We start from the raw sequence: 26,636 nt of genomic DNA, 5'->3' as shown, positions 1-26,636 counted from the left end.
GAGCCATAAGGACTTCTGTCAATAGAGCTGAAGTGGTGTGACCACACGTCTTGATTCCTTTCTATTAACTGTCTTAAGAAATTTTTTATTTTGTAATGTGCTTGATAACCAAGGCATTTAAATGTGATTTTATCAGTAAATGTTTGGGTGTGTATTTATTTGCCTCTTGTTTATCTTTGTGTGGATGATTCGAAAACCAGTTTTTACTCCCGGTTGGGTTTAATGGAAACAACAAGGAGCTAACCCGGTTCCTCTGTGCAGTGGAAATGAAATTTAAATCTTACTAGTGTGTGTGCGCGTGTGCGCGCGCGCGCGCGTGTGCACCTTAGTGTCATTATTCCCTGTTGAGCTGATATGAATGTGTTATAAAAAGATACATTTTCTGCTGATATAAGGAGGTGGTGATTTTATTTTTACTGTTTAGAATTCATCTGTCCTGATCTCTCCATGTCTCCACGTGGAAATGAACCTCCATATTAGCCTAAATAAACCTAGAAATTGGGAGGTAAATATGTATGGATAATCGTATAATTTATTTGTAACTTCAGATATTCATTACTTTGGATTATCCTTTTAGGCCATATACTTTATTTCTAAAGCCAAGTGTGTGTATTTTGGATTATCTGTGACTCCTCCATTCACTACTGTGGGTAGAGTTATTTGTATTCTTAATTTTTTCTGTACTTGTACAAAAGTAAGAGAATAGTACGGATAATTAGCTGTTATTTTACTGACTATTTCATCTTGTACAACTTTGACTCCTTGAATCACTCCTCATTTACTTGTAGTTTTCAGAGGTGCTTTATTTTCATTTTTATCTTCAATTAATGGTTTTTCTTAATAATTTTACCCCCCCCTTTTTTTTTTTTTTTGTTTCTCCAGCCTTCTTTTAAGTAGATGATATGTCTAATTAATTAACTTGGTTAGAGTCCTGTGTCAGAAGTTCAGGCTCCACCTGACTCAGGTAACTTGACTCTGTTCCATGACTGCTAACTGCACTCCTGACTTCCAGTCATTTTGCAAAGCCAAGCTGCTAGGTACAGGAGATTGATTAGTCAGGGAGAAGGTCTGAGGAAGAAGCATGCTGTAGTTTGGTCTTTGGAGTGAGTCAGATCTGGTTTGAATTCTAATTTTACCACTTTTTTGCAATCTGACCTTGGATGACTTAGTTAACTAAACTGTCTTACATGTTATGACTGGTTAATCAGTCATAATGAAAACTGATCAGGATTTGAAGTTTAAAAAAACCCAAACATTTAAATGAAAAATGTTAGAAACTTTTGGAGGTATAACAGTAAACAGCATCCTAGTAATTTAGTCATGATGTGGTACAGGTGGAAAGGATTTTTAGTCCTCTGATTTTGTAGATCTTAAAACTAGAACCTACATATTTTAAATAATATGCCCATGGAGCTGTTTATAGCAGGGTCAAACCTAGAATCCAGCAACCTGCTTTCCAGCTCAGTACTCTTTAGGATTTGTTTCCTTTGGGTTCTTTTTCTGTGGCTGGAAGATCTGACTTTGGGGATTTTTAGTTATCTTATTTGAAGAATTCCCTCTCCATTTTACTTTTCAGACACTGTACTTTTACTTACTAACATTAACTAGTTGGTGATCATCTCTATTTTGCTTTACAGATAAGGGATTTGAGATTTGTCAAATTACTCCCCTAGAAGATTTAAAGCTATGATTCTAACCCAGATCTGACACACTCCAAAGCCTGGTTACTAACCATTGCTATCTCCAAGTGACAATTCCTTTTGGTCTTTCTGAGGACAAATGAGGTAGAGGCTGAGTGAACAGAGGCTTCCGATTAAGGGACCTCAGGATGCTGGGTGTTTAGGGACACATTCGTGGCCCACTGGGGTATGGCTGTAAAAGGATACAATGTTCTGTCTCCCTTTCAGTATTCAGTTTTCAATATATGTATCAATAGCTGTGTACCTTTATCTGTTTATTATAAGCTTTTATAATTTGACGCAATTTATGTCTGCTTTTGAAATTGTTTCCATGGACTATAATTCCAGAATGGATTTCATTTCTAATAATTTCATTAGTTATCTTAGGAAGTTAGTTTGAAGAGTAATTTTCATTTTTATGCTATTAAAGAACTTTATGGAGTTAGTATAAATTTGGTAGTAAAATTATTTGAGGTGGTGAAGTGCTTTTGTTCTTTCTAGCACTCATTCATCTATGGAGTCAGAGGGGAGATGGTTTTATTTCTTAATTTTCCAAAAATGTAGTTGTTAGATTGAAAACTTTGAAGGGACAATACTTAAAAATTTCCAACATTTTTTTCCAGTGAAGAGTAGAGTACATAAACTTGAAACCATTTTAAAAAATTACATTGGATGCTTTTTACACTTAACAGTGTACCTTGGAAATTGGTTCTTTATCAGTTCCATAGAGGGCAGCCTCAATATTTTTTTAAGGTCTGCCTTTTTCACTGTATCTTAGAAATGCTTCCATAGCAAGATACAGAGTAGCTTCATCTAGCATTCCATTAAATGAATGTACCATAATTTATTTTGGTTCCTATTAATAAGTATGTATATACTTTTTAAGACAAAAATAGAATCATTGGTGCTTTTCCCGAGTTAATGTTACCAGGAACATTTTCCATAGCATTAAATATTTCACATCGTTTTAAATGTTCCACTGTAGGCTGTTTACAGTTTTTCACAATTCACAGCTAAGGTGAGTAATCTTTTGGATAACCATTGCTCACATCAGTGATTATTTCCTCAGGATAAATTCTTAGAAGTGATATTACTTGTATGCACATTTTAAAGATTTTTAATTCATATTGTCACAGTTTTCTTCAGAAAAAGTTAGCCAGTTTAACTCCTATTTGTTAAACACTGAGAAGCAGTTTTTTATTTTAATGGAGATAGAATAAACAATAGACATCATAGGTAAGTTACAAAGTATATTAGGTGATAAGGTGGAAAAATAAAGAAAGATAAGGGATATTCAGAAGTGGAGATTGGGGGTATAGTTTTAAATAGAGTGATCTGATGGAGGCTACGTTTAGAAGGTGACACTTGAAGGAGGTGAGTGAAAGAAGTCTGCTCAAGTCACAGTATTAGGAGTAGGAATATTCTTCTAGCTCCTGCTAAGCTACCAGAACTGGACAGTATTTAAAAAAACTCCCCAAAGCTGGTCATCTGTAAGGTATCTTGTTTTAATTTCTTTAATTACTAACAAGATTGACCTTTTGGAGGATATTTTTATTGGCCTACTCTTATCTTTTGTCCATTTTTATATTTGACTGTTGATTATTTTCTTGATCTTAAAAGCCATTTATTACGAATATATCTTTTGTTATGTCAAAGATTTGTATTTCTCAGCTTGTTGTTAGCCTTTTAGATTTCATTTATAGTGTTTTTGACATTAAGTGATTTTTTAAAAAATGGCTAATCCATATTTTTCTTTGCTTTTTATCTTTGAGTTTTCAGTGTCAAATATCATATGTTTAAAAAACAGTTGCATTTTTAATTGTGTGATTTCGTTGAAGTATGTACTTGCCAAACTGCACTTCTGGAATCGCTCTTGTTAGAAATATTTTCTTGTCCTCTTTTCTTCCTCAGTAAGTTTATATATGTTAGTAAATTTTGTTCGCGTAAGTGTATCTACTACGGTGAGGCCCAGAGGCTTGCCAGGTTTACCATGTTCCTTTAGATTACTTGAAACCAGCAACTTGTTGAAGTGCTTAAACTGATGGGTGCTTAGGGATTCCTTTATTAAAAGTGAAGGAAAGACAGATTGGTCAACTAGAATCCATTTTTACTATATTTTTTAGACTTGGTAGAATAACTGCAGTAATAAACTTTTTTCTTTGTTTTCCGCCTTAGGTAGGCTTTTCCCTAATGTTCCCCAGATCCTGTCTACTACTAATGTTGGTTTGGGGACTAAGATCATTTTTGTATTGGCTAAAGTATTATTTTAATGCTTCTCTCACTGTAACTGAATTAATCCCAAGCAAGTAAGAAAATTCTGATAGCCAGGAGTGTTTTTTGAACTCTTCCTTCCCAGGAGCAATGTAAATAATGGTATGGGTAAGAAGAAATAGGAATATATTTATACTCTTACAGTTATTTTTATTGGATTTAAGATGTTATCATTCTCTTAGTTCACCATTTTATGTACCACTAAGGAAAAAATACTGCCAATTAACCTGATACACCATTCACTGTAAGATGTGTCTTCTTTTCAGAGGTGTGAAATGGTGGGAGACATTTTCATGTTTGAATTTGTGAAATGCAGTAATTCTGAGGATGTGCAGAATTGACAGCATGATTGTCTTTTTTAAAGCTTTTTTGTGGAAAATTTCAAATATATATAAAATGAGAGAAGATGGCAAAATAAACTTTCGTATATCCCTCTCAACTTTAACGATTGTCAGCTGTGGCTAATGTTTCATCTACATCTTCTGCTCTCCTCTATCTTATTTTAAAGCAAATCCCAGACATCATATTGTTTTGTGAGATATGGACTCTTAATTTTTTAAAAGACGACTACAGTACTGTTATCACACATAACATTTTTTAAAAACAAGTTCAAATATCCAACAAGTATTCAAATTTCCCTGCTAATTTTAAGTTTGTTTGAGTCCTTACCTTGCCATTGTTTTAAAAGTCTCTCTGGTCTTTTTATTTATAGGTTCTCCTTTTTTTTTTTCTTTGCAAATTTGTTTTTGCTATACTGCTTCATTGGTGGTGGTGTATACTTCTATATGATGGCACCTGCTGTCTTGTTGACTCTTGTGTGTGTGATGTTAGTGGCCTTTAATCATTGCCTGGATCCATTTTATTTAGGTCTTCAAAGTGGTAATGTTCTACTATCCTTTAATTTATTAATTGTTATACTTTTATAAAGAGATACTTCACCTCATCTCTTTGGTTAACCAGAGAGACACTTCATATATATGACAGACTGGATAAATTCTTTCCAGTTTTCAGAATAATAAGCTGGATTCCTACCATCCTCCAAAATGACTGATAAAGATTTACTTGATTATGAACTCACAGATTTAAACATATTTTTGGTTCAATCCGGTTTGGTTTTGTTATGTGCAGCTTGCATAGTTTTTGTTTTGTATAGCTTTATAGAAGTATAATTTATACACCATAAAATTCACCTGTTTAAAGTGTACAATTCAGTGGTTTTCAGTATGGTCACAGAGTCTTGCATCTTGCATTACCACGATCTAGTAATTTTGAAATGTTTCCATTACCTCAGAAAGAAACTCTGTACCCATTAGCAGTGACTCTTCCTTACCCCCCATGCTACCTGACCTCCAGTCATAGGCAACCACTAATCTTTCTGTCTCCATGGATTTTCCTAGGCTGGACATTTCATATACATGGAATCATACAGTATATGGTCTTTGTGACTGGCTTCTTTAACTTAGAATGTTTTCAAAGTTCATGCATTTTATAGCATGTATAGTTATTTTTATTGATAGTCCTATCTTTGGCCAATCAGAGTCCCTTCATGATGGTCCCTGAGTCCTTTTGACTCAGCCTGAAGCATCTTTGATAGCTTTTTGCTTTCTGGTGTAACAGTTTGTCCAGACTTGTACATTTTATGCCCCAGACAGGAAATAGCCCTTCCTCTAAGAATCCCTTTAGTGGGAAATGGCGTTTGTAGATCACAATCTGGGCACTTAAGGTGCTTATTTCTACTGAGTTAGTCATTGTTTCTAGGCCTTTTCTGTGGTTAGAGTTAGGAAATAAGTTGTGTTTTTTCTCTTTAAAAAAAAAATGAGTTATACTTAAAAATCAAATTAAATGACCCAGGGGCTTTTCCTTTCCTTCTTTGATTTTACATCTCTGCCTCCTTTATCCCACACTGAAAACCCCAGTTCTCAACAGTATCAACATGATTATTCACTTTCTTTTCCCACAGTGTAAATACAAAATACTTTCAGAATGACAGTGTCAACACTACCATCACCAATATGATTAATGAAGAAAGTTAATGATTTCTTTTTGATGTTATTCTTTGGGTATAGTATTTCACTAGAGATATAGAGTCAAATTACTGAGTTTTAAAGTTAAGTGGGCTAGTTCTTTGCTGTGTGATTATGTTACCACTTGGTACACAGATTAATTTGTTTCATTTTTGCTTTCATTTTACATCATCTTTGGCTTTTTTAAGTCTTGTAGAACTTGGGTCATTGTGTTCTTAGTTTAAAATGAATATTATGTACAGTAATTTGTGGTTATGTTTATTTAGAGTGTGGTTTCTGAAGCATACTGTCATAAGCCAAAGGGTAATGGTGATTGTCAGAATGTATGGAGTAGGCTTTCTTCTTTGTCCTGTAAAAAGATCAGTCGTATTACCAGTCCTTCAGATTTTTCAAGAGACCCTGAAAATCTTTTTTTAAATTGTGATTCTCAAACTATTTTGATTTTTTTTCCTAACTTGATAAACAAAGGTTTCAGGGCAGGATTTGGCTTACAGCCTGCAGTTTGTAATCTCTGCCATAGAATCTTCAGGGTGAAGGTTAGTCGTCAATTGGCCTAATTAATAGGCTTAATACTGTCTCCAGCACTGTCTCCTAAAGTTATAGTAAGTACAGTTGCGGAGGAGCCCTGTGGTCTGTGTGCCTCTTACTGGAGGATTAACTTTGGGAATTTGGAAAAGATCCATGAGATTAGCTATGAAGACCGGAGTATCTAGTTTTTCAACAACTTTAACAAGGAATGGTTTCAGAAAGTTGTCAGAAACCACAGAATAAGTTAAATATACTTTGTTCGTTTTCAGGAAAGTATAGAAGCACTGGATACAAAAGTTAATTGGCAAGAGCTAGATAAATAAAAATCATATTCATTTGTACCATGTTGTACCTTTGGTTATATAGATGAAGATTAAGGCCAGATGTAATTCATTGCTGTTGGGTGACAAGTTTATTGGTGGCTTAAATGCCTTGGGCAGTTTTTATAGGTATTTTAGGATAGCTTATCAAAAAGTTTGAGAACATTTAATATATGTGTTAATCAGCATATGAGACTTGTCACTAGTAGTGGTGAACAGTTATCAATGGCATGAAGTTTGGTCTTGGTATTATGTGTCATGTTGATAACCTATATGTATGAAATTTACTCAAATTCTAAATTCTTTGTTCTGAGTGAGTAGGCATTTTAAACAAGGCTAACTGTCCTTTTGGGCGTGGCCTTATGAATTTTTGTCTCCTGAAATACTAAGATAGTCCTATTTTGTAACTAATTATAAGTGTAATTTAGGGACAACTGTATCTTACTCACTTTGCTCTTGTTGTGGTACTGCCCTTCTGCCTGTGAATGTCATTTCAACCAAGCAGTTTGTCAGAGATGTCAGGTTCTGTCTACACATGAGCTTGGTGGCAAGCTCCCTTGATACTCTTTTTCTCTTCTATGACTGCCTGTGCCTTTGAGAATAGATTTTGCAGGAATTGTATTTTGCCTATTTCTTTCTTTACTAGTATTAAGAATATAATAAGATAAATTAGGTAACTTATGCTCATGTTTCTAGGTGGAAGGATCATATAGGTATATGCTCATATACTGTTTACCAAAAAGAGCTTGTCTTTTTGAATCACTTAGTCCTAGGTTCCACCTTGCCTCTAACAAAGTTGTTGGATGAACTTGGACAATGTATTTTTTGAGTTCGTTGAGTCTGAGTTGCCTTGTCTATGGCAAGGTTCTGATGATGAAATTGTGTATTAGTGCCTAGCCCAGTACTGAGCTGGAGTAAAGTGCTTTGGTGACTACTCCCATCCTCCTGCTTTCTTCCTCTTAGAAGGGCACAAAGAGCTTCTTGAATTGGCAGTTTATCCGAAGTCATGGAGCCCTGGTAAACTATAGAGTTTGGGGTCAAGCTTAAGTCTCCTGACACCAGAGACTTTGGCTGTAACTAATACCTCTGCCGTATCTCCTGCATCTTTGCTTTCCAGTCCTCCTACATTTTTACCACCTTCTTGCTAAAGGAATTTTCCTAAAACACTGCTTTTGTAGAGTCACTCTGCTGCTTAAATTTCTTGATGATTTCCTTCCACATGAGATACTTCAACACTTGACATACAATGCTCTTCACAGCTCCAGAGTCTAGTTCCATTAGGGAATTGGGTGGGGTATAATGGTCTTCAATTGAAGAATGGTGAGTAACAGCTGAAAATGAAAGAGAAGATACTTGTTTGTATGTATCTCTTTTCTAGGCATTTGGAATACAGGCAGTGAGCAAAATAAAGTCTGTCCTCATGAAACTTACGTTCTGGGAGTGTGGGAAGGAAGAAGTGTCAGGTGCTGAAGAAGAATAAAGCAGGGTAAAGAGGTAGGGGAGGGCATGCCTCTGACTGCTGTTTTATATAGGAGAGTCAAGGAGGTTCTCTGAAAAGGCAACACTTTCACATAGACCTAAGGAGACAAAGTCAGAGATGGGGTGGGGACGGGCAATGAAAAAGTTAGATCATGTAAGGCCTTATAGGCTATTGTGAAAGCATCTATTTTGAGTGTAGTGGTTGCTTAATAAATAATGTTATTATATATTAATGGTTTATTAAAGATTGCCACTATAGTTGAGTCTAAAATATTGTCTGTGGAAACCAAGGCTGCAGGAGTTAGGAGATCACAGATTGCCATCTAGTGGCTATTTATAAATGTGGATAAGCCTTCTAGAAAATAATCATAATCTTTACAGAAGTTTGTGTTGCCAGCTTAGTCTTAGAGTACAAAGTGTGGATGCCTGAAACAAGCCTTTATTTATGAATAATTTGAGAGTAAGTTACAGACATTGTACACCTTTACCCCTCAATACTTCACATTCCTTTAGGAAAAGGACTTTCACTTACATAATCACAGTAGAATTATCAAAATAGAAAATAAAACATTTATAAAATATTTAATTTAGATCTTATTCAAATTTTGCCAGTTGTCCCAGTGTCCTTTCTAGAAAAAAAAGTTTTTTTCTAGTCTAGTATCTAACCCAGGATCATGCATTGCATTTAGTTTTTGTGTCTCTTAAATCTAGAACAGTTCCTTGCCTACCTTTGTCTTTCCTGACATTAATATTAAGAATTCAAGCCATTAATTTTCTAGAAAGTCTCTCAGTTTAAATTTTTCTGTTTCCTCATGATTCAGGTTATGCATGTTGGTACTGTGTAAGTGAAATATATCTTCCTTGGTGCATCACATCAAGAGACTCATTATATGCATCCCAATATTGGTAATGTTACCTTTGACTGCTTAGTTAAGGTAGTGACTGCCAAATTTCTCTACCATAAAACTGTGACTTTTCTTTTTCCCTTTGCAATTCATAAGTTATTTGTGGGGAGATACTTTGACCTATGTAAATAACTTTCCTCTTTGAAATTTCACTATTTTAGCATTCATCACTGATTCTTACCTAGATCAGTTATTTTTTTTTAAACATTTTTTATTAATTTATAATCATTTTACAATGTTGTGTCAAATTCCAGTGTTCAGCACAATTTTTCAGTTATTCATGGACATATACACACTCATTGTCACATTTTTTTCTCTGTGAGTTATCATAACATTTTGTGTATATTTCCCTGTGCTATACAGTGTAGTCTATTCTACAATTTTGAAACCCCAGTCTATCTCTTCCCACCCTCCACCCCCCTGGTAACCACAAGTCTGTATTCTCTGTCTGTGAGTCTATTTCTGTCCTTTATTTATGCTTTGTTTTTGTTTGTTTGTTGCTTGTTTTTGTTTTTTAGATTCCACATATGAGCGATCTCATATGGTATTTTTCTTTCTCTTTCTGGCTTACTTCACTTAGAATGACATTCTCCAGGAGCATCCATGTTGCTGCAAATGGCATTATGTTGTCTGTTTTTATGGCTGAGTAGTATTCCATTGTATAAATATACCACATCTTCTTTATCCAGTCACCTGTTGATGGACATTTAGGCTGTTTCCATGTTTTGGCTATTGTAAATAGTGCTGCAATGAACATTGGGGTGCAGGTGTCATCCTGAAGTAGATTTCCTTCTGGATACAAGCCCAGGAGTGGGATTCCTGGGTCATATGGTAAGTCTATTCCTAGTCTTTTGAGGAATCTCCACACTGTTTTCCATAGTAGCTACACCAAACTGCATTCCCACCAGCAGTGTAGGAGGGCTCCCCTTTCTCCACAGCCTCTCCAGCATTTGTCATTTGTGGATTTTTGAATGACGGCCATTCTGACTGGTGTGAGGTGATACCTCATTGTAGTTTTGATTTGCATTTCTCTGATAATTAGTGATATTGAGCATTTTTTCATGTGCCTGTTGATCATTTGTATTTCTTCCTTGGAGAATTGCTTGTTTAGGTCTTCTGCCCATTTTTGGATTGGGTTGTTTATTTTTTTCTTATTGAGTCGTATGAGCTGCTTATATATTCTGGAGATCAAGCCTTTGTCGGTTTCACTTGCAAAAATTTTCTCCCATTCCGTACGTTTTCTTCTTGTTTTACTTCTGGTTTCCTTTGCTGTGCAGAAGCTTGTAAGTTTCATTAGGTCCCATTTGTTTATTCTTGCTTTTATTTCTTCTAGGAGAAAATTTTTGAGATGTATGTCAGATAATGTTTTGCCTATGTTTTCCTCTAGGAGGTTTATTGTATCTTGTCTTATGTTTAAGTCTTTAATCCATTTTGAGTTGATTTTTGTATATGGTGTAAGGGAGTGTTCTAGCTTCATTGTTTTACATGCTGCTGTCCAGTTTTCCCAACACCATTTGCTGAAGAGACTGTCTTTATTCCAATGTATATTCTTGCCTCCTTTGTCAAAGATGAGTTGACCAAAAGTTTGTGGGTTCATTTCTGGGCTCTCTATTCTGTTCCATTGGTCTATATGTCTGTTTTGGTACCAATACCATGCTGTCTTGATGACTGTAGCTCTATAGTATTGTCTGAAGTCTGGGAGAGTTATTCCTCCAGCCTCTTTCTTTCTCTTCAGTAATGCTTTGGCAATTCTAGGTCTTTGATGGTTCCATATGAATTTTATTATGATTTTTTCTAGTTCTGTGAAATATGTCCTGGGTAATTGGATAGGGATTGCATTAAATCTGTAGATTGCCTTGGGCAGTGTGACCATTTTAACAATATTGATTCTTCCAATCCAAGAGCATGGAATATCTTTCCATTTTTTGAAGTCTTCTTTAATTTCCTTCATCAATGGTTTATAGTTTTCTGTGTATAATTCTTTCACCTCTTTGGTTAGATTTATTCCCAGATATTTTATTACTTTGGGTGCTATTTTAAAGGGGATTGTTTCTTTACTTTCTTCTTCTGTTGATTTATCGTTAGTGTAAAGAAATGCAACTGATTTTTGAACGTTAATTTTGTAACCTGCTACCTTGCTGAATTCTTCAATCAGCTCTAGTAGCTTTTGTGTGGACCTTTTAGGGTTTTCTATATATAGTAACATGTCAAAAGCATATAATGACACTTTTACCTCTTCTTTTCCAATTTGGATCCCTTTTATTTCTTTCTCTTGCCTGACTGCTGTGGCTAGGACTTCCAGGACTATGTTGAATAGGAGTGGTGATAGTGGGCATCCTTGTCTTGTCCCAGATTTTAGTGGGAAGCTTTTGAGTTTTTCACCGTTGAGTACTATGCTGGCTGTAGGTTTGTCATATATAGCTTTTATTATGTTGAGATATGTTCCCTCTATACCCACTTTGGCGAGAGTTTTTATCATAAATGGGTGTTGAATTTTATCAAATGCTTTTTCTGCATCGATTGAGATGATCATGTGGTTTTTGTCCTTTCTCTTGTTGATGTGATGTATTACACTGATTGATTTGCGTATGTTGAACCAGCCTTGTGTCCCTGGGATGAACCCCACTTGGTCATGATGTATAATCTTTTTTATGTGTTGTTGGATTCTATTTGCTAAAATTTTGGTGAGGATTTTGGCGTCTATGTTCATCAGTGATATTGGCCTATAATTCTCTTTGTTTGTAGTGTCTTTGCCTGGTTTTGGTATCAGGGTGATGGTGGCTTCATAGAATGAGTTTGGGAGTATTCCCTCCTTTTCAATCGTCTGGAAGAGTTTGAGAAGGACTGGTATGAGTTCTTCTTTGTATGTTTGGTAGAATTCCCCGGTGAAGCCGTCCGGTCCTGGACTTTTATTTGTAGGGAGGTTTTTAATGGCTATTTCTATTTCCTTTCTAGTGATCGGATTGTTCAAGTGTTCAGATTCTTCTTGATTCAGTTTTGGTGGACAGTATGTTTCCAGAAACTTGTCCATCTCCTCTAGGTTATCCAGTTTGGTTCCATATAGTTTTTCATAATATTCTCGTATGATATTCTGTATTTCTATTTTGTTTGTTGTAATTTCTCCATTTTCCTTTCTTATTTTGCTAATTTGTGCTCTCTGTTTTTTCTTCTTTGTGAGTTTGGCCAGAGGTTTGTCGATTTTATTTACTTTTTCAAAAAACCAGCTTTTGGTTTGGTTGATTTTTTCTATGGTCTTGTTAATCTCTATTGTATTTAATTCCTCTCTGATCTTTATTATTTCCTTCCTTTTGCTGCTTTTTGGGGCTTTTTGTTCTTCTTTTTCTAATTCATTCAGGTGGTGGGTTAAATTGTTTGTTTGAGATTGTTCTTCTTTTTTGAGGAAGGCCTGTATCGCTGTAAACTTCCCTCTTAGGACTGCCTTTGCTGTGTCCCATAGGTTTTGAGTGGTTGTGCTTTCATTATCATTTGTCTCAAGGTATTTTTTAATTTCAGCTTTGATTTCCTCATTGATCCATTGTTTTTTCAATAACATATTGTTTAATCTCCATGCTTTCCTTTTTTTCTCCTTTGTTTCTCTGTTGTTGATTTCCAGTTTCATGGCATTGTGGTCAGTAAAGATGCTTGAGATAATTTCTATCTTCTTAAAATTGTTGAGGTTTCTTTTGTGCCCAAGTACATGATCGATCCTGGAAAATGTTCCATGTGCACTTGAAAAGAATGTGTATCCTATTTTTGGGGGGTCTAATGCTCTGAAAATATCCACCAAATCTAGTTTTTCTATTGTAGTATTTAATTTCTCTGTTGCCTTGTTTATTTTCTGTCTGGAAGATCTGTCTAGTGATGTTAATGCAGTGTTAAAATCTCCAACTATGATTGTATTCCCATCAATATCCCCCTTTATCTCTGTTAGTAATTCTTGTATGTAGTTAGGTGCTCCTATATTGGGTGCATATATATTAACGAGTGTAATATCCTCATCTTGTATCACTCCTTTAATCATTATAAAATGTCCTTCTTTATCTTTCTTTATGGCCTTTTTTTAAAGTCTATTTTGTCTGAAATCAGTACTGCAACACCTGCTTTTTTGGCTTTTCCATTTGCATGGAATATCCTTTTCCATCCTTTCACTCTCAATCTATATGTGTCCTTCTCCCTAAAGTGGGTCTCTTGTATGCAGCATATTGAAGGTTCTTGCTTTATTATCCAGTCTGCCACTCTGTGTCTTTTGACTGGAGCATTTAGTCCATTAACATTTACAGTAATTAATGATAGATGTGTGTTTATTGCCATTTTGAACTTACCTTTGCAGTTGAATTGGTATATCCTCTTTGTTCCTTTCTTCTTCCTTTTGTGGTTTGGTAATTTTCCTTTGTATTATCGAGGATTTTATTTAATTTTTGTGACTCCTTTGTAAATTTTTGGCTTGTGGTTACCCTTTTTTGTAAATCTATCAACCCATTACTATAACTGTTTTTATTAAACTGATAGTAACATGATCTCAAACCCATCCTACTGTTAAAAAAATTTAAAAAAGAAAGAAAAAAAATTCTATATTTCCCTGCCTCCCTCTCCCACTCTCAGTGATTTGTATGTCTCCTTTTATAATTTCATGTTTACTTTATTTGTAATTCATGAGTTATCGCCTTTCCAGTTGTGTGTTTCTCATTTCTGTAGCATCCTGCTGCTTTTCTATTTAGAATAGCCCTTTCAATATTTCTTTTAGCATGGGTTTAGTGTTACTAAACTCCTGCAGCTTTTTTTTTGTCTGTGAAACTCTTTATTTCTCCTTCTATCCTCAAGGATAGCCTTGCTGGATAAAGGATCCTAGGCTGCATCTTTTTTTCATTCAGGGCTTTGAATATATCTTGCCACTCCCTTCTGGCCTGTAGTGTTTGTGTAGAGAAATCAGCTGAGAGCCTTATGGGGGTTCCCTTGTAACTTACTCTTTGCTTTTCTCTTGCTGCCTTTAGAATCATTTCTTTATCCTTGACTCTGGCCATCTTGATTATGATATGTCTTGGTGTGGGTCTATTTGGGTTCTTCCTGTTTGGGACCCTCTGAGCTTCCTGTACTTGGATATCTGATTCCTTCTTTAAGTTTGGGAAGTTTTCAGTCATGATTTCTTCAAAAACCTTTTCAATCCCCTTTGATCTTTCTTCTTCTGGGACCCCTATTATGCGAAGATTGGGACGCTTTATATTATCCCATAGGTCCCTTATGCTATTTTCATTATTTTTTATTTGCTTCTCTTGTAGTTCTTCTGAATGGGTGCTTTCTATTGCCCTGTCTTCTAGATCACTAATTCGTTTCTCTGCATTATCTAGTAGGCTTTGCACAGCTATTAGATCTTTCCTCATCTCTGTCAATGAGTTTATCCATTCTACTTGGCTCTTCTTTATAGCTTCAATTTCATTTTTGACATATTTTATATCTCTAAACACTATCTCTTTTAATTCCTTCAGCAATTCGATCACTCCTTTTTTGAAATCTTGATCTAGTAGGCTATAGATGTCTATTTCGTTGATCTTTCTTTCAGGGGATTTCTCTTGTTCTTTTAATTGGGAAAGGTTTTTCTGCTTCTTCATCTTGCTCATACCTCTTTGGCACTGTGGTTTATGGAGTATCAGTTGTTTATTTTGGTCCTTAAGGATTTTATTATCTAATGCCTATTTAGGAATAGAACTTAGGAAGAGAAGAAAAAAAATAGAGAGAGAGAAAGAATTTTAAAAGAAGGGAGAAAGGGTTTGAAAACAGTGTATAATGAATAATAGAAGAGTGAGTTGAAGCAGAGTATTAATCTGGTTGAGACGTCCTTTTAAAACCTTTACAAAAAAGGGGGGGGGGAGATGAATAGATGTATTCGAAACCTGTGTCTAATCAATAAAAGGACATCAAAACCCGAGAGAAATAGAAATGAATTAAGAAGTAAAAATTAAGAGAGTAATAGAAAATAGAACAGGTAAAAACAGATTTAAAAAAAAGGGGGGGGGTGTTGTTGGTGTTCTCCTGGAGTCTGTGTGCTTTTAATGTGAAGTCTTTCTGTCTTCGTCCTGTTTTGGAAGCTCAGCTTGCTGTTTTCAGAGGCCCTCCGTTGGCGCCCTCTTCTGTGCTGCTTCCAGCACCTGTCGGCAAGCAGATCGCGCCTCCTCCTAACACTGGGTCAGGTGCAGCTCTCTGCTGCGGGCGGGCGGGTCGCTGCCCCTCCGGATGCCGCAGTCAGATGTTGCAGACTGGCCAGGTAGGAGGGCGGGTCGTGCCCCCTCCCAGCACCTCGGTCAGGGGCTGTGTTCCTGCCCGAAAGGCGGAGGGGGGGGGGGCGCTCTCCCTCTACCTGCGCCGGTAGCTCCGCTCTCTGTGCGGCTGCGCGCTCCGCCCTGGTCTGCGCTCCGCAGGTGGGCTCGGGGAAGACCGAGGGACAGCCCTGTCCCTGCTCCGAGCCAAAACCCAGCTCCTTGTTTGTCTTTGTGGAGCAGGTTCTCTGAGGGACCAGGATGGAAGGATCCTATCTGCCCCGGGCTGCAGGCCAGTCTCAGTCTGGCTTTTGAGGCTGCTAAGCCCTTCGGTGCGGATGCAGGTTTCGCCCCCGCCCCCGCCCCCGCCTGAGTGCTAAGCGCGGAGGATATGGCGGCTGTGCCTGAGCCCCGCCTCTCTTCCCCGGAAAACTTTCCGCGGGTTTTCAGAGATGGGGGTGTGCACCCTTCCCCCGAGAGCACATCAACCTCGCTGTTTTATGGAGGGCCCAGTTTGTTCTGCCCTGTGCACCCACAGCCACGGCGCACAGCCCCTTGCGTTCCCCCGGGGCTGCCTACGTGCAGCCACTTCCGTCCTCCGCCCGGCTTGTGCAGCCTGGCCCTGCCCGCCGCTGCCGGCCCCGTGTCTCAGGCTGCGTGTCGGGGGGACGCTCTGTGCCCGTTTAACTTAGTTCTGTGAGTCAAGGGCTGCTCTGTACAGATCCGAGCCTCGGAGGTTCCCCCTCCGTCCCGCTGGCCTCTCAGTTGGAGAGGGGAGACCCAGCGAGCGAGCGCCAGTCCTCCTTTGCCGCTCCCTCCCCGCGGGACCCGTCCCGCGCTGCTTTGCCTTTTGTTCTTTCTTTTTTCCTTTTCTCCTACCAGATTTTTGGCGTCTTTATCTTTTGAAGAGGGCGATGTGCTGTCGGAGTTCCACAGGTGCTCTGGTTGGCTGAGTGGGTCTGTAGATGTGGGTCTTGGTGTATTTGTGGGAGAGGGTGACCTGCGAGCGTCCTTCTACTCCGCCATCTTCGTCTCTCTCTAGATCAGTTATTAATATAATGGTTACAAAATGGTAATTATCTAATTCTACCATTTCCTTCTGTAGTTATTGGTCAGCATACTGTTATTAGAAAATGCGCTTATCATTGATTTGTTCATTGTCATAGTCATCATCTTGGCATGAACATATGAAGTCCCTTTTATTCAGTGAGTTTTAATACATTACTCTCATTATTTCAAATTCTTTCATATTTAGCCGTTGGGAGCCCCTTAAAGCTGGCTTCTTGTCCTTTGACGTGTTTCCTTTATAATTTGAGCAGTTTTATACTTTATGGCACGAGATATTCTAGATTCATCTTGTACTTTTCCTGCCCCAACCCTGGTGTCACTCAATTTTGAGGAACTCTGGTTCCTTATAGTGATACTTATTTAGGAAACAAGACTTGGCTATGATTATAAGTTCTTAAAAATTTTTATATTGGACAGTATGTTGGCATAGTAGGTTTCTGTGACATCACTGTCCTTTATTTCTGTTGAAAATCTTACATGGCAGAACCAGTGATTATTATTATTCTTGGGTGCATTCTTTGACATTGCCATATACTAAGGCTACTGGAACAATGATAATTAATACTGTAATTAAAGCTCCATATTTCCACTTTTTAAATAATACCATTTTAGAATGCGTGATTAATAAGTAATCTCAAATACTGAATACATGAAGACATGTATTAGTTTAGAAGACTCAGATTTAAATAATAATTAGTTCTTCCTAAATTAATATATAAATTTTCTACTCCTGTTAAGAACTAAACAATATTCTGTTAAGAACTAAAGCCAGTTCCAAACTTTATGGAAAATATAAATGTAAGAATAATAAAAAAAAAATCCAGAAAAGTGTAATCCATTTTGAGTTTTTTTTAATATGGTATGAGAAAATGTTCTAATTTAATTCTTCTATACGTAGCTGTCCAATTTTTCTAGCACCACTTATGGAAGAGGCTGTCTTTTCCATTGTGTATTCTTGCCTCCTTTGTCATGGATTAATTAACCGTAAGTGCATGGGTTTATTTCTGGGCTCTTTATTTATGTGTTTGTTTTTGTGCCAGTACCATACTTCGTTTGTTTTTAATGTTTGTATATATATATTTTTTATTGACGTATAGTCAGTTTACAATGTTGTGTCAATTTCTACCATACTGTTTCGATTACTGTACCTTTGTAGTAGTGTGAAGTCAGGAAATGTGATACCTCTAGCTCTCTTCTTTCTCAAGATTGTTTTAGCAACTCAGGGTTTTTTGTGTGTGTGTGTTCATACACATTTTAGAATTACTTGTTTTAGTTCTGTGAAAAATGCCATTGGGGTTTTAATAGGGATTACATTGAATCTGTAGATTGCCTTGGATAATATGGTAATTTGAACAATATTAAGTCTTCTAATCTGTGAACATAGTATATATTTTTCCATCTGTGTTGTCTTCAGTTTCTTTCATCAGTGTATTGTCTGAGTACAGATCTTCTACCTCCTTAGTTAAATTTACTCTTAGGTATTTTATTCTTTTTTTTAAAATTTTATTTTATTGAGTTATGGTCAGTTTACAATGTTGTGTCAATTTCCAGTGTAGAGCACAATGTTTTAGTTATACATGAACATACGTATATTCATTGTTGCATTCTTTTTCACGGCGAGCTACCACAAGATCTTGTATGTATTTCCCTGTGCTATACAATATAATCTTGTTTATCTATTCTATATGTACCTGTCAGTATCTACAGATTTTGAGCTCCCAGTCTGTCCCTTCCCAGCCCCCTCCCCCATTTTATTCTTTTTGATATGATGGTCAGTTGGATCGTTTTTTAATTTTTCTGATAGTTCATTATTAGTGTATAGAATGCAATAGATTTCTGTATATTAATTTTGTATCCTGCAGCTTTACCAAATTCATTGATGAACTCCAGTAGTTTTTTGGTGGTGTCTTTAGGATTTTGCATGTGTAGTGTCATCTGCAAACAATGACTGTTTTACTTCTTTCTTTAGGATTTGGATCCTTTTTCTTTCTTTTTATTGTCTGATTGCTGTGGCTAGGACTTCAAATACTATGTTGAATAAAAGTGGTGAGAATGGGCATCCTTGGCTTGTTTCTGATTTTAGAGGACATACATTCAAGTTTCCACTGTTGAGTATGATGTTAACTGTGGGTTTATTATTTATGGTATTTATTTATGTTGAGGTATGTTCCCTTTATGCCCGCTCTGTGGAGTTTGTGTCATAAATGGATGTTGAGTTTTTTGTCAGAAGCTTTTTATGCATCTATTGAGATGATCATACGGTTTTTATTCTTCAGTGTGTTAATGTGGTGTATCACATCTGTTGATTTGTGGATATTGAACTGTCCTTTCATCCCTGAGATGAATTCTGCTTGGTCATGGTGTATGATCCTTTTAATGTATTATTGAATTTGGTTTGCTAATTTTTTGTTGAGAATTTTTGAATCTGTATTCATCAGTGATATTGGCCTGTAGTTTACTTTTTTGTGTGATATCTTTGGTTTTGATATCAGGTTGATGCTGGCCTCATAGAATGAGTTTCGAAGCATCCTTCCTCTGAAATTTTTTGGAATTGTTTGACAAGAATAGGTATTAACTCTTCTCTAAACATTTGGTAGAATTTACCTGTGAAGCCATTTGGTCCTGGACTTTTGTTTGTTGGGTTTTTTTGGTTTTTGTGGGTTTTTTTTTTTAATTGCTGATTTGGTTTCTTTACTGGTAATTGGTCTGTTTATATTTTCTATTTCATCCGGATTCAGGCTTGGGAAATTGTACATTTCTAGGAACTTGTCCATGTCTGCTAAGTTGTCTGTTTTATTGGCGTTTAATTGTTTGTAGTAGTCTCTTATGATCCTTTGTATTTCTGTGGTGTTGGTTGTAACTCCCTTTTTCATTTCTGATTTTATTGATTTGGCCCCTCTTTTTTTCTTGATAAGTCTGGCTACAGGTTTATGAATTTTGTTTATCTTCCCCCCTCCCAAGAGCTCTTAGTTTTATTGATCTTTTTTTTTTATTGTTTTTAAGTCTATTTCATTTATTTCTGCTCTAATATTTATGATTTATTTCCTTCTATTAACTTTGGGTTTGATTACTTTTTTGTTTTTCTAGTTCCTTTTAGGTATAAGATAAGGTTGTTTATTTGAGATTTTTCTTGTTTCCTGAAGTAGGCTTTTTTCACAGTAAACTTCCCTCTTAGAACTACTTTTACTGCATACCATATATTTTGGATTGTGGTGTTTTCATTTTCATTTATCTCCAGGTATTTTTAATTTCTGCTTTGATTTCTTCAGTGATCCATTGATTGTTTAGTAGCGTATTGCTTAGCTTCCACATGTTTGTGGTTTTTGCAGTCTTTTTCTTATAGTTGATTTCTGGTCTCAGCATTGTGGCTAGAAAAGATGCTTGATAGTACATCAATTTTCTCAAATTTGCTGACTTGTTCTGTGGTGTAGTGTGTGATCTATCCTGATAACTGTTCCATGTGCACCTGAAGAGAACGTGTATTCTACTTTTGGATGAAATGTTCTATATAGATCTATTTAGTTCATTTGGCAGCATATACGTGAACCTTGTTTTTATATTCATTCAGCTCTTCTGTGTCTTTTGACTGGGATAGTTAGTCCATTTACATTCAAAGTAATTATTGTTAGATATGAACTTACTGCCATTTTGTTAATTGTTTTTCAGTTTTGTTCTTTTCTTCTTTTGTTCTCTTCCCTTACGCTTTGATGACTGTCTTTAGTGTTATTTGGACTCCTTTTTCTTTTTGTGTGTGTGTATCTATTATAAATTTTTGTTTGTGGTTACCATAGGTTTGCATATAGCAATCCATATATATTTTTGTACTCCCTCCCCCCATGATTACAATTTTTGACATTTTTTACTTCTTTTTGTTTTGTGTATCCCTTAACTACCTGTTGTGTTTATTACTTTGTCTTTTAACCTTCCTACTAGCTTTGTATTTGGTTGATTTACTACCTTTAGTGTATATTTGCTTTTACCAGTGAGATTTTTCCCTTCCATAATTTTCATACTTCTAGTTGTGGCTTTTTTTATTTCTACATGGAGAAGTTCATTTGACATTTCTTACAAAGCTGGTTTCATGGTGGTGAACCCTTTTAGCTTTTGCTTGTCTTTAAAACTTTTGATCTCTCCTTCAAATCTGAATAACAGCCTTGCTAGGTAGAGTATTCTTGGTTGTAGGTTTTTCCCTTTCATCACTTTAAATATATGGTGCCACTCCCTTTTGGCCTGCAGAGTTTCTGCTGAAAAGTTAGTTGGCAGCCTTACGGGAGTTCACTTGTATTTAACTTGTTTTTACCTTACTACTTTTAATATTCTCTTTATCTTTAGATTTTTGCCATTTTAATTATAGTGTTTCTTGGAGTGGTCTTCTTTGGGTTGATCCTGCTTGGGACTCTGTGCTTCTTGGACCTGGATGTCTGTTTCCTTTCCCAGTTTAGGGAAATTTACAGCTATTATGCCTTCAAACACATTCTCTGCCCCTTTCTCTCTCCTCCTTCTGGGATCCCTATCATGTGTTAGTATGCTTGATGTTGTCTTAGAGGTCTCATCTAGTTTAGTATTAATTCCTCCTAGTGTACTTTTTAATTTCAGCTGTATTTTTCATCACTGTTAGGTTCTTTTTTATATTTTCTAATTCTCTATTACAAAGTTCTAATTTCTCATTCTGTTCATTCTTCTCCTGAGTTCCTCAATCATTATATTCATTACCTTGAATTCTTTATTGGGTAGATTGCCCAACTCTACTTCACTTAGTTCTTCCGGGGTTTTATCTTGTTCTTCATTTGGAAGTTGTTCCTCTGTTGCCTCATTTTATCTAACTTGCTGTTTTTCTATGTATCTGGTAGCTTGTTTATGTTTCCCAACCTTGGAGAAGTAGCATTTTATAGGAGATGTCTTATGTGCCCCAGCAGTGCTCTCTCCCCTCTGGTCACCGGAGTATGTCTTCTAGGGGTTCCCCCTATGTGGGCTGTATAGGTCCTTCTGTTGTGGCAGGCTGACTACTGTGGGCAGTCTGGTTGGTGGGGCTGGGTCATAAGGTGGCTGGCTGCAGAGCCCCGGGAGTCCCAGGGCTAATGCTGGCTTACTGTGGGCAGAGTCAGGTTCTGGGGTTAGGGGGTAGGGTTCACTGATCTAGTGTCAGTCTGCTGGTGGGTGGGGCCAGTTTCTGACATGGCTGGCTATGGGTTCTGGGGTATTCTAAAGCTGGTCCTGGCCCTCTGGTGCATGGGGCTGGATCCTGAGGTAGTTGGCTGGGGAGTCTAGGGTATCTTGGAACTGGTGTTAGCCTGCTGGTGAGTGGGGCTGGGGCCCAGGGCAGCTGCCTGAGGGTCCCAAGGTGTCTCAGAGCTGATGTTGGCCTGCCAGTGGGTGTGTTGAATCTTGCCACGGCAGGCTCTGGGGCTGTGGTGGTCCTGAGGCTGGTGTCGGCCCCCTGGTGGGCAGAGCTGAGTTCTGGCTACAGGATACTGGGGTTCTGGGGGTTAATGCTTTTGCACTGGTGTGTGGGGCCAGATCCTGGGCCCTCTGGTGGACAGGGCCATGTCCAGGATGGCTGTGGACTCAAAGGGTCTTAAGGCAGCCTACCTGCTGGTGGGTGAGTCCGTGTCCTTACCCAGCTAGATTGCTTGGTTAAAGCCGCCTAGTACTGGAGACTTGTGGGTGGGGCTAGGTCCCCTGCTAATAAGCTAGAGGTAAGATTCTAAAGTGGTGGTTGCCCTGTTGGTGGGAATGCAGTTTGGTGTAGCCATTGTGGAAAACAGTATGGAGATTCCTCAAAAGACTAAAAATAGACTTGCCATATGACCCAGCAATCCCACTCCTGGACATATATCCAGAAGGAACCCTAATTCAAAAAGACACCTGTACCCCAGTGTTCATAGCAGCACTATTTACAATAGCCAGGACATGGAAACAACCTAAATGTCCATCAACAGATGACTGGATAAAGAAATGGTAATATATTTATACAATGGAATACTATTCAGCCATAAAAATGACAACATAATGCCATTAGCAGCAACATGGATGTCCCTGGAGAACGTCATTCTAAGTGAAGTTAGCCAGAAAGAGAAAGAAAAATACCATATATCACTCATATGTGGAATATTAAAAAAAAAAAAAAAAAGCCCAGAGGCAGGTATAGCTCAAGTGGTAGAGTGCATGCTTAGCATGCACAAGGACCTGGGTTCAATCGCCAGGGCCTCCTCTGAAAATATATAAACCTAACCCCCCCCTCCAAAAAAAAGCCCACAAATTGAATATAAAACAGAAACAGACTCACAGACATAGAATACAAACTTGTGATTGCCAGTGGGAGGAAGGTGGGTAGGGACAGACTGGGAGTTTGAGATTTATAGATACTGACGGGTATATATAGAATAGATAAACAAGTTTATACTGTATAGCACAGGGAAATATTTTCAAGATCTTGCAGTAACTCACAGTGAAAAAGAATATGAAAACAAATATATGTATATTCATGTTTGACTGAAAAACTGCTGTATGCCAGAAATTGACACAACATTGTAAACTGACTATAATTCAATAAAAATAAAAATAAATAAAAATAAAATGGTGCTTGCCAACACCAGTGTCCACGTGGTAGAATGAGCTCCCAAAAATGGCAGCTGCCAGTGTCTTTGTTCCCAGGGTGAGCTTCAGTTACCTCCTGCCTCTCCAGGAGACTCTCCAAAATCAGCAGATGGGTCTGACCCAGGCTCCTTTCAAATTACTGCTTTTGCCCTGAGTCCCAGAGAACATGAAATTTTGTGTATGCCATTTTAAGAGTGGAGTCTCTATTTCCTGAAACCTTCTGGGTCTCCTGAAAGTAAGCCTCCACTGGCCTTCAAAGCTAAACATTCTGGGGACTGGTCTTTCTAATGCTGGACCTCCTGGGTTGAGGAGCCCAGTGTGGGGCTCAGACGCATTGCTCCTTGGAGAAAACGTTTGCAGTTGTATTTATCCTCCTGTTTGTGGGTTGCCCATCCAGGGGTATAGGTCTTGACAATACCACAGCTCTGCCCCTCCTACTCAATTTGGTGTGGTTCCTTCTTTATACCTTTAGTTGTAGATGATCTTTTCTGCTTGATTCTAGTCTTTCTCATCAATATTTGCTCTGTAAATAGTTGTAATTTTGGTTTACCTATAAGAGGAGGTGAGTCAGTGTCTTCCTACTTCGCCATCTTGGCCAAACTCCTTACCATTTTTCCCTCTCATTTTAGTCATTAAAACATTGTACATGTTTCAGGAAGTTTGTTCCTGTTCTTCTTCCCTTTACCCTGTTCCCATCCACTGCCTGAATGTAACCATTTCACTCATTTCTGATGTATCCTTTTTTGTAAAAATGAGAAAATATATATGTATTATTTGTTTCTCCATCTGTCTTAACACATGTGTAAAATAACAAAAGTATACGTTCTTTTGCACTGTACATTTTCCCCCAAATACTGTATCTTAGAAATCATTCCATATCACTTCTTAGAGATCCTTTGCATTCTTTTTATGGATTCCCAGATATTTTCAAGTTCTTACTTCACTTAAAGAAACCCCAGCCAGAAATTATAGTTGATACATATGGGTATACATAAGGGTGTAGTTGCTACAAGAAAGGTGACTGGGAACATGAGTTAGTATATCCATATGCAAAGAAGTGGCCTCTTCACTTCTATGTTTTAGGTTATAGTAACTACTTGAGTGTATGTGTGTGTATGCCAGTGTATGTATTTTTCTGTTTTACCCAGCTTTTTCACTTGAAAAACTACCAGTGTGAGCACCTTGAATTACAGAGTTTTCAACATTTTTTGAGATTCTGTGTTTCCCCATAGGGTGAGTACAGAACAAAAAGTTAATGATACATAATATTGGAAAGGAAATGACAAAGCAGGCTAAATTGCTAATAGCAGTCTAATAAATTTGACACACCATCTATGAAGGGTGATGAATTTAGCAGTATGTATCACAAAATAAGTTGCACATACACTTAGACCTGGCATTTCCTCTTCCAGGAATGTTACTCTGGTATACATCACATGTGTTAACAAATATAAGTAAAAAGTTACCATAGTATTTAAGTAAGCCAGGTGGCACAATGCATTTTAGTAGTAAAATAGTATAATAAAGCTTAGTTTACCTTAAAAATCAAGAAATAAATTAGTTTCTTTGATTTACTGCTGTTTGAATTCATCTGAGATCACAAGGGATTTCAAGTGACCACGAGACATTAAACTAAATTTTAAAAAAGTGTTAAGTGTAGAAAATTTTTCAGTTAGGTGTTATTAAAAGGAACCCCTGAGGTCATAGAAATTCAGTAGAATTTCAGACTTAGGAATTTTTCAAAACTATAGTATGGAAAATTGTTCTGTGATGTATCCTCCTGAAAGTGTATGTTTTGTAGGGTCTTAAGATGACCCAAGATGACCCACGTTTTTGCTCTTGTAGTTAGCACCCCGTTTTTTGTGGGGCCCCTTGCAAATTAAGGGGCTCCTGATCTGCTGCTGTTACTGTGCTTTGTCTCCATTGCTGCTGGTGTCTATTATCACTCCACACCAAGACCTTTCTTTGTGAAAAGCTATGAGTTGGCTGCCAGTGACCAGATGGCAAGAACTCTCAGTAAGCAAGGAGAATCTTAATTCCTTGGTTTTGGGTTAACCTAGGGATAGCTTTAATTTATGTTAGAAATGGAAAGGAGGGAATACTCTGCCTATATTTTAAAATCACCCTATTGAGGTACAATTTACAAATAATAAAATGAGCTCATTCTAAGAGTATAGTTCAGTATATTTTGACAAAGGCAAGAACCAGTCAAGACTAGAACATTTTCATCATTGCAGAAACTTCAGTGTGTTGGTTCAATCGCTCCCTCCTAATCCTGGCCTTAGGCAACACCAGGCTTCTTTCTGTCACTATAGATTAGTTTGGCTGATCAACAGTTTCATATAAACGGAATCATGTAGTGTGTACCCTTTAGTGTCAAGCTTCTGCTCAGCATAATGCTTTTAAGTTTCCTCCGTGTTTCTTGCATGTATTAGTAGTTTGTTCCTTTTTATTGCTGAATACTAATCTGTTGTGTGAATACACCTCAGTTTGTTCATCTCTTCTGCACTGATGGACATTTATGTTATTTTCTGTTTGGAGCTATTATGTAAAGTTTCTATAAATTCATGTACAAATTTTTGAGTAGATGTATCTTTTCATTTCTCTTAGTATTTGAATTGCTGAAATACAGTTAATATCTGTTTAATTTTATGTGAAACTGCCAAATTTTTCATTTGTGTTTTGAGTGTTTTAGGAAGTAATTGCCTACACTAAGGGTGAGAAGATACTCACATTTAGTTCTGGGGCAAGAGAGGGGAGTAATATGTCTTTTTTTTCTTCCTCCATAAAAATACAGGGACGTATATAAAGATATTTTTAAAATCTTCAACCCCATCTGCACTCCCTTGAGAAACCACAGATTGGCTAACAGACATTGTGTACTTTCTATGTACAGTTGACGCTTGAACAGTGTCAGGGTTAGGAATAAGAATCCACCCCTCCTTCCCTGCCAGTTGAAAATTTGCTTTAACTTTTTTTTTTAAATTGAGTTGTAGTCGGTTTACAATGTGTCAGTTTCTGGTATACAGCACAATTCTTCAGTCATATATGGATATACATATATTCATTTTCATATTCTTTTCCACCATGAGCTACTATAAGATATTGAATATATTTCCCTGTGTTATACAGTATAAACTTGTATATCTATTTTATACATACCAGTCAATGTCTGCAAATCTTGAACTCCCAGTTTATCCCTTCCCACACCCTTCCCCACTGGCAACCACAAGTCTGTATTCTATGTCTGTTAGTCTGTTTCTGTTTTATATGTAAGTTCGTCTTTTTTTTTTTTTAGATTCCACATATGAATGATATCATATGGTATTCTTCGTTCTCTTTCTGGCTTACTTCACTTAGAATGACATTCTCCAGGGACTTCCATGTTGCTGCAAATGGCATGTTATCATTTTTATGGCTGAGTAGTATTTCATTGTATAAATACATCACAATTTCCTTATCAGGTCATCTGTTGATGGACATTTAGGTTGTTTTCCATGTCTTGGCTATTGTA

At 37.1% G+C, this 26,636-nt stretch overlaps 1 protein-coding gene across 1 annotated transcript in view; it reads left to right on the top strand.

Moving 5' to 3' along the window:
• The first annotated feature begins 8,437 nt into the window (after nt 1-8,437).
• SRPK1 (SRSF protein kinase 1) overlaps nt 8,438-26,636 on the top strand; it is a 61,623-nt gene continuing 43,424 nt past the window's right edge. Inside the window, exons 1-2 of the mRNA XM_074349069.1 lie at nt 8,438-8,455; nt 16,164-16,393. Coding sequence (XP_074205170.1) covers nt 8,438-8,455; nt 16,164-16,393 — 248 coding nt within the window. The remainder of the gene's footprint in view (nt 8,456-16,163; nt 16,394-26,636) is intronic.

The sequence above is a fragment of the Camelus bactrianus genome, chromosome 20, assembly GCF_048773025.1.
Source record: "Camelus bactrianus isolate YW-2024 breed Bactrian camel chromosome 20, ASM4877302v1, whole genome shotgun sequence".
In the NCBI taxonomy this organism is placed as follows: domain Eukaryota; kingdom Metazoa; phylum Chordata; class Mammalia; order Artiodactyla; family Camelidae; genus Camelus; species Camelus bactrianus.
The sequence above is the reverse complement of the archived record's forward strand: the minus strand, read 5'-3'. Positions and strand labels throughout refer to the sequence as shown.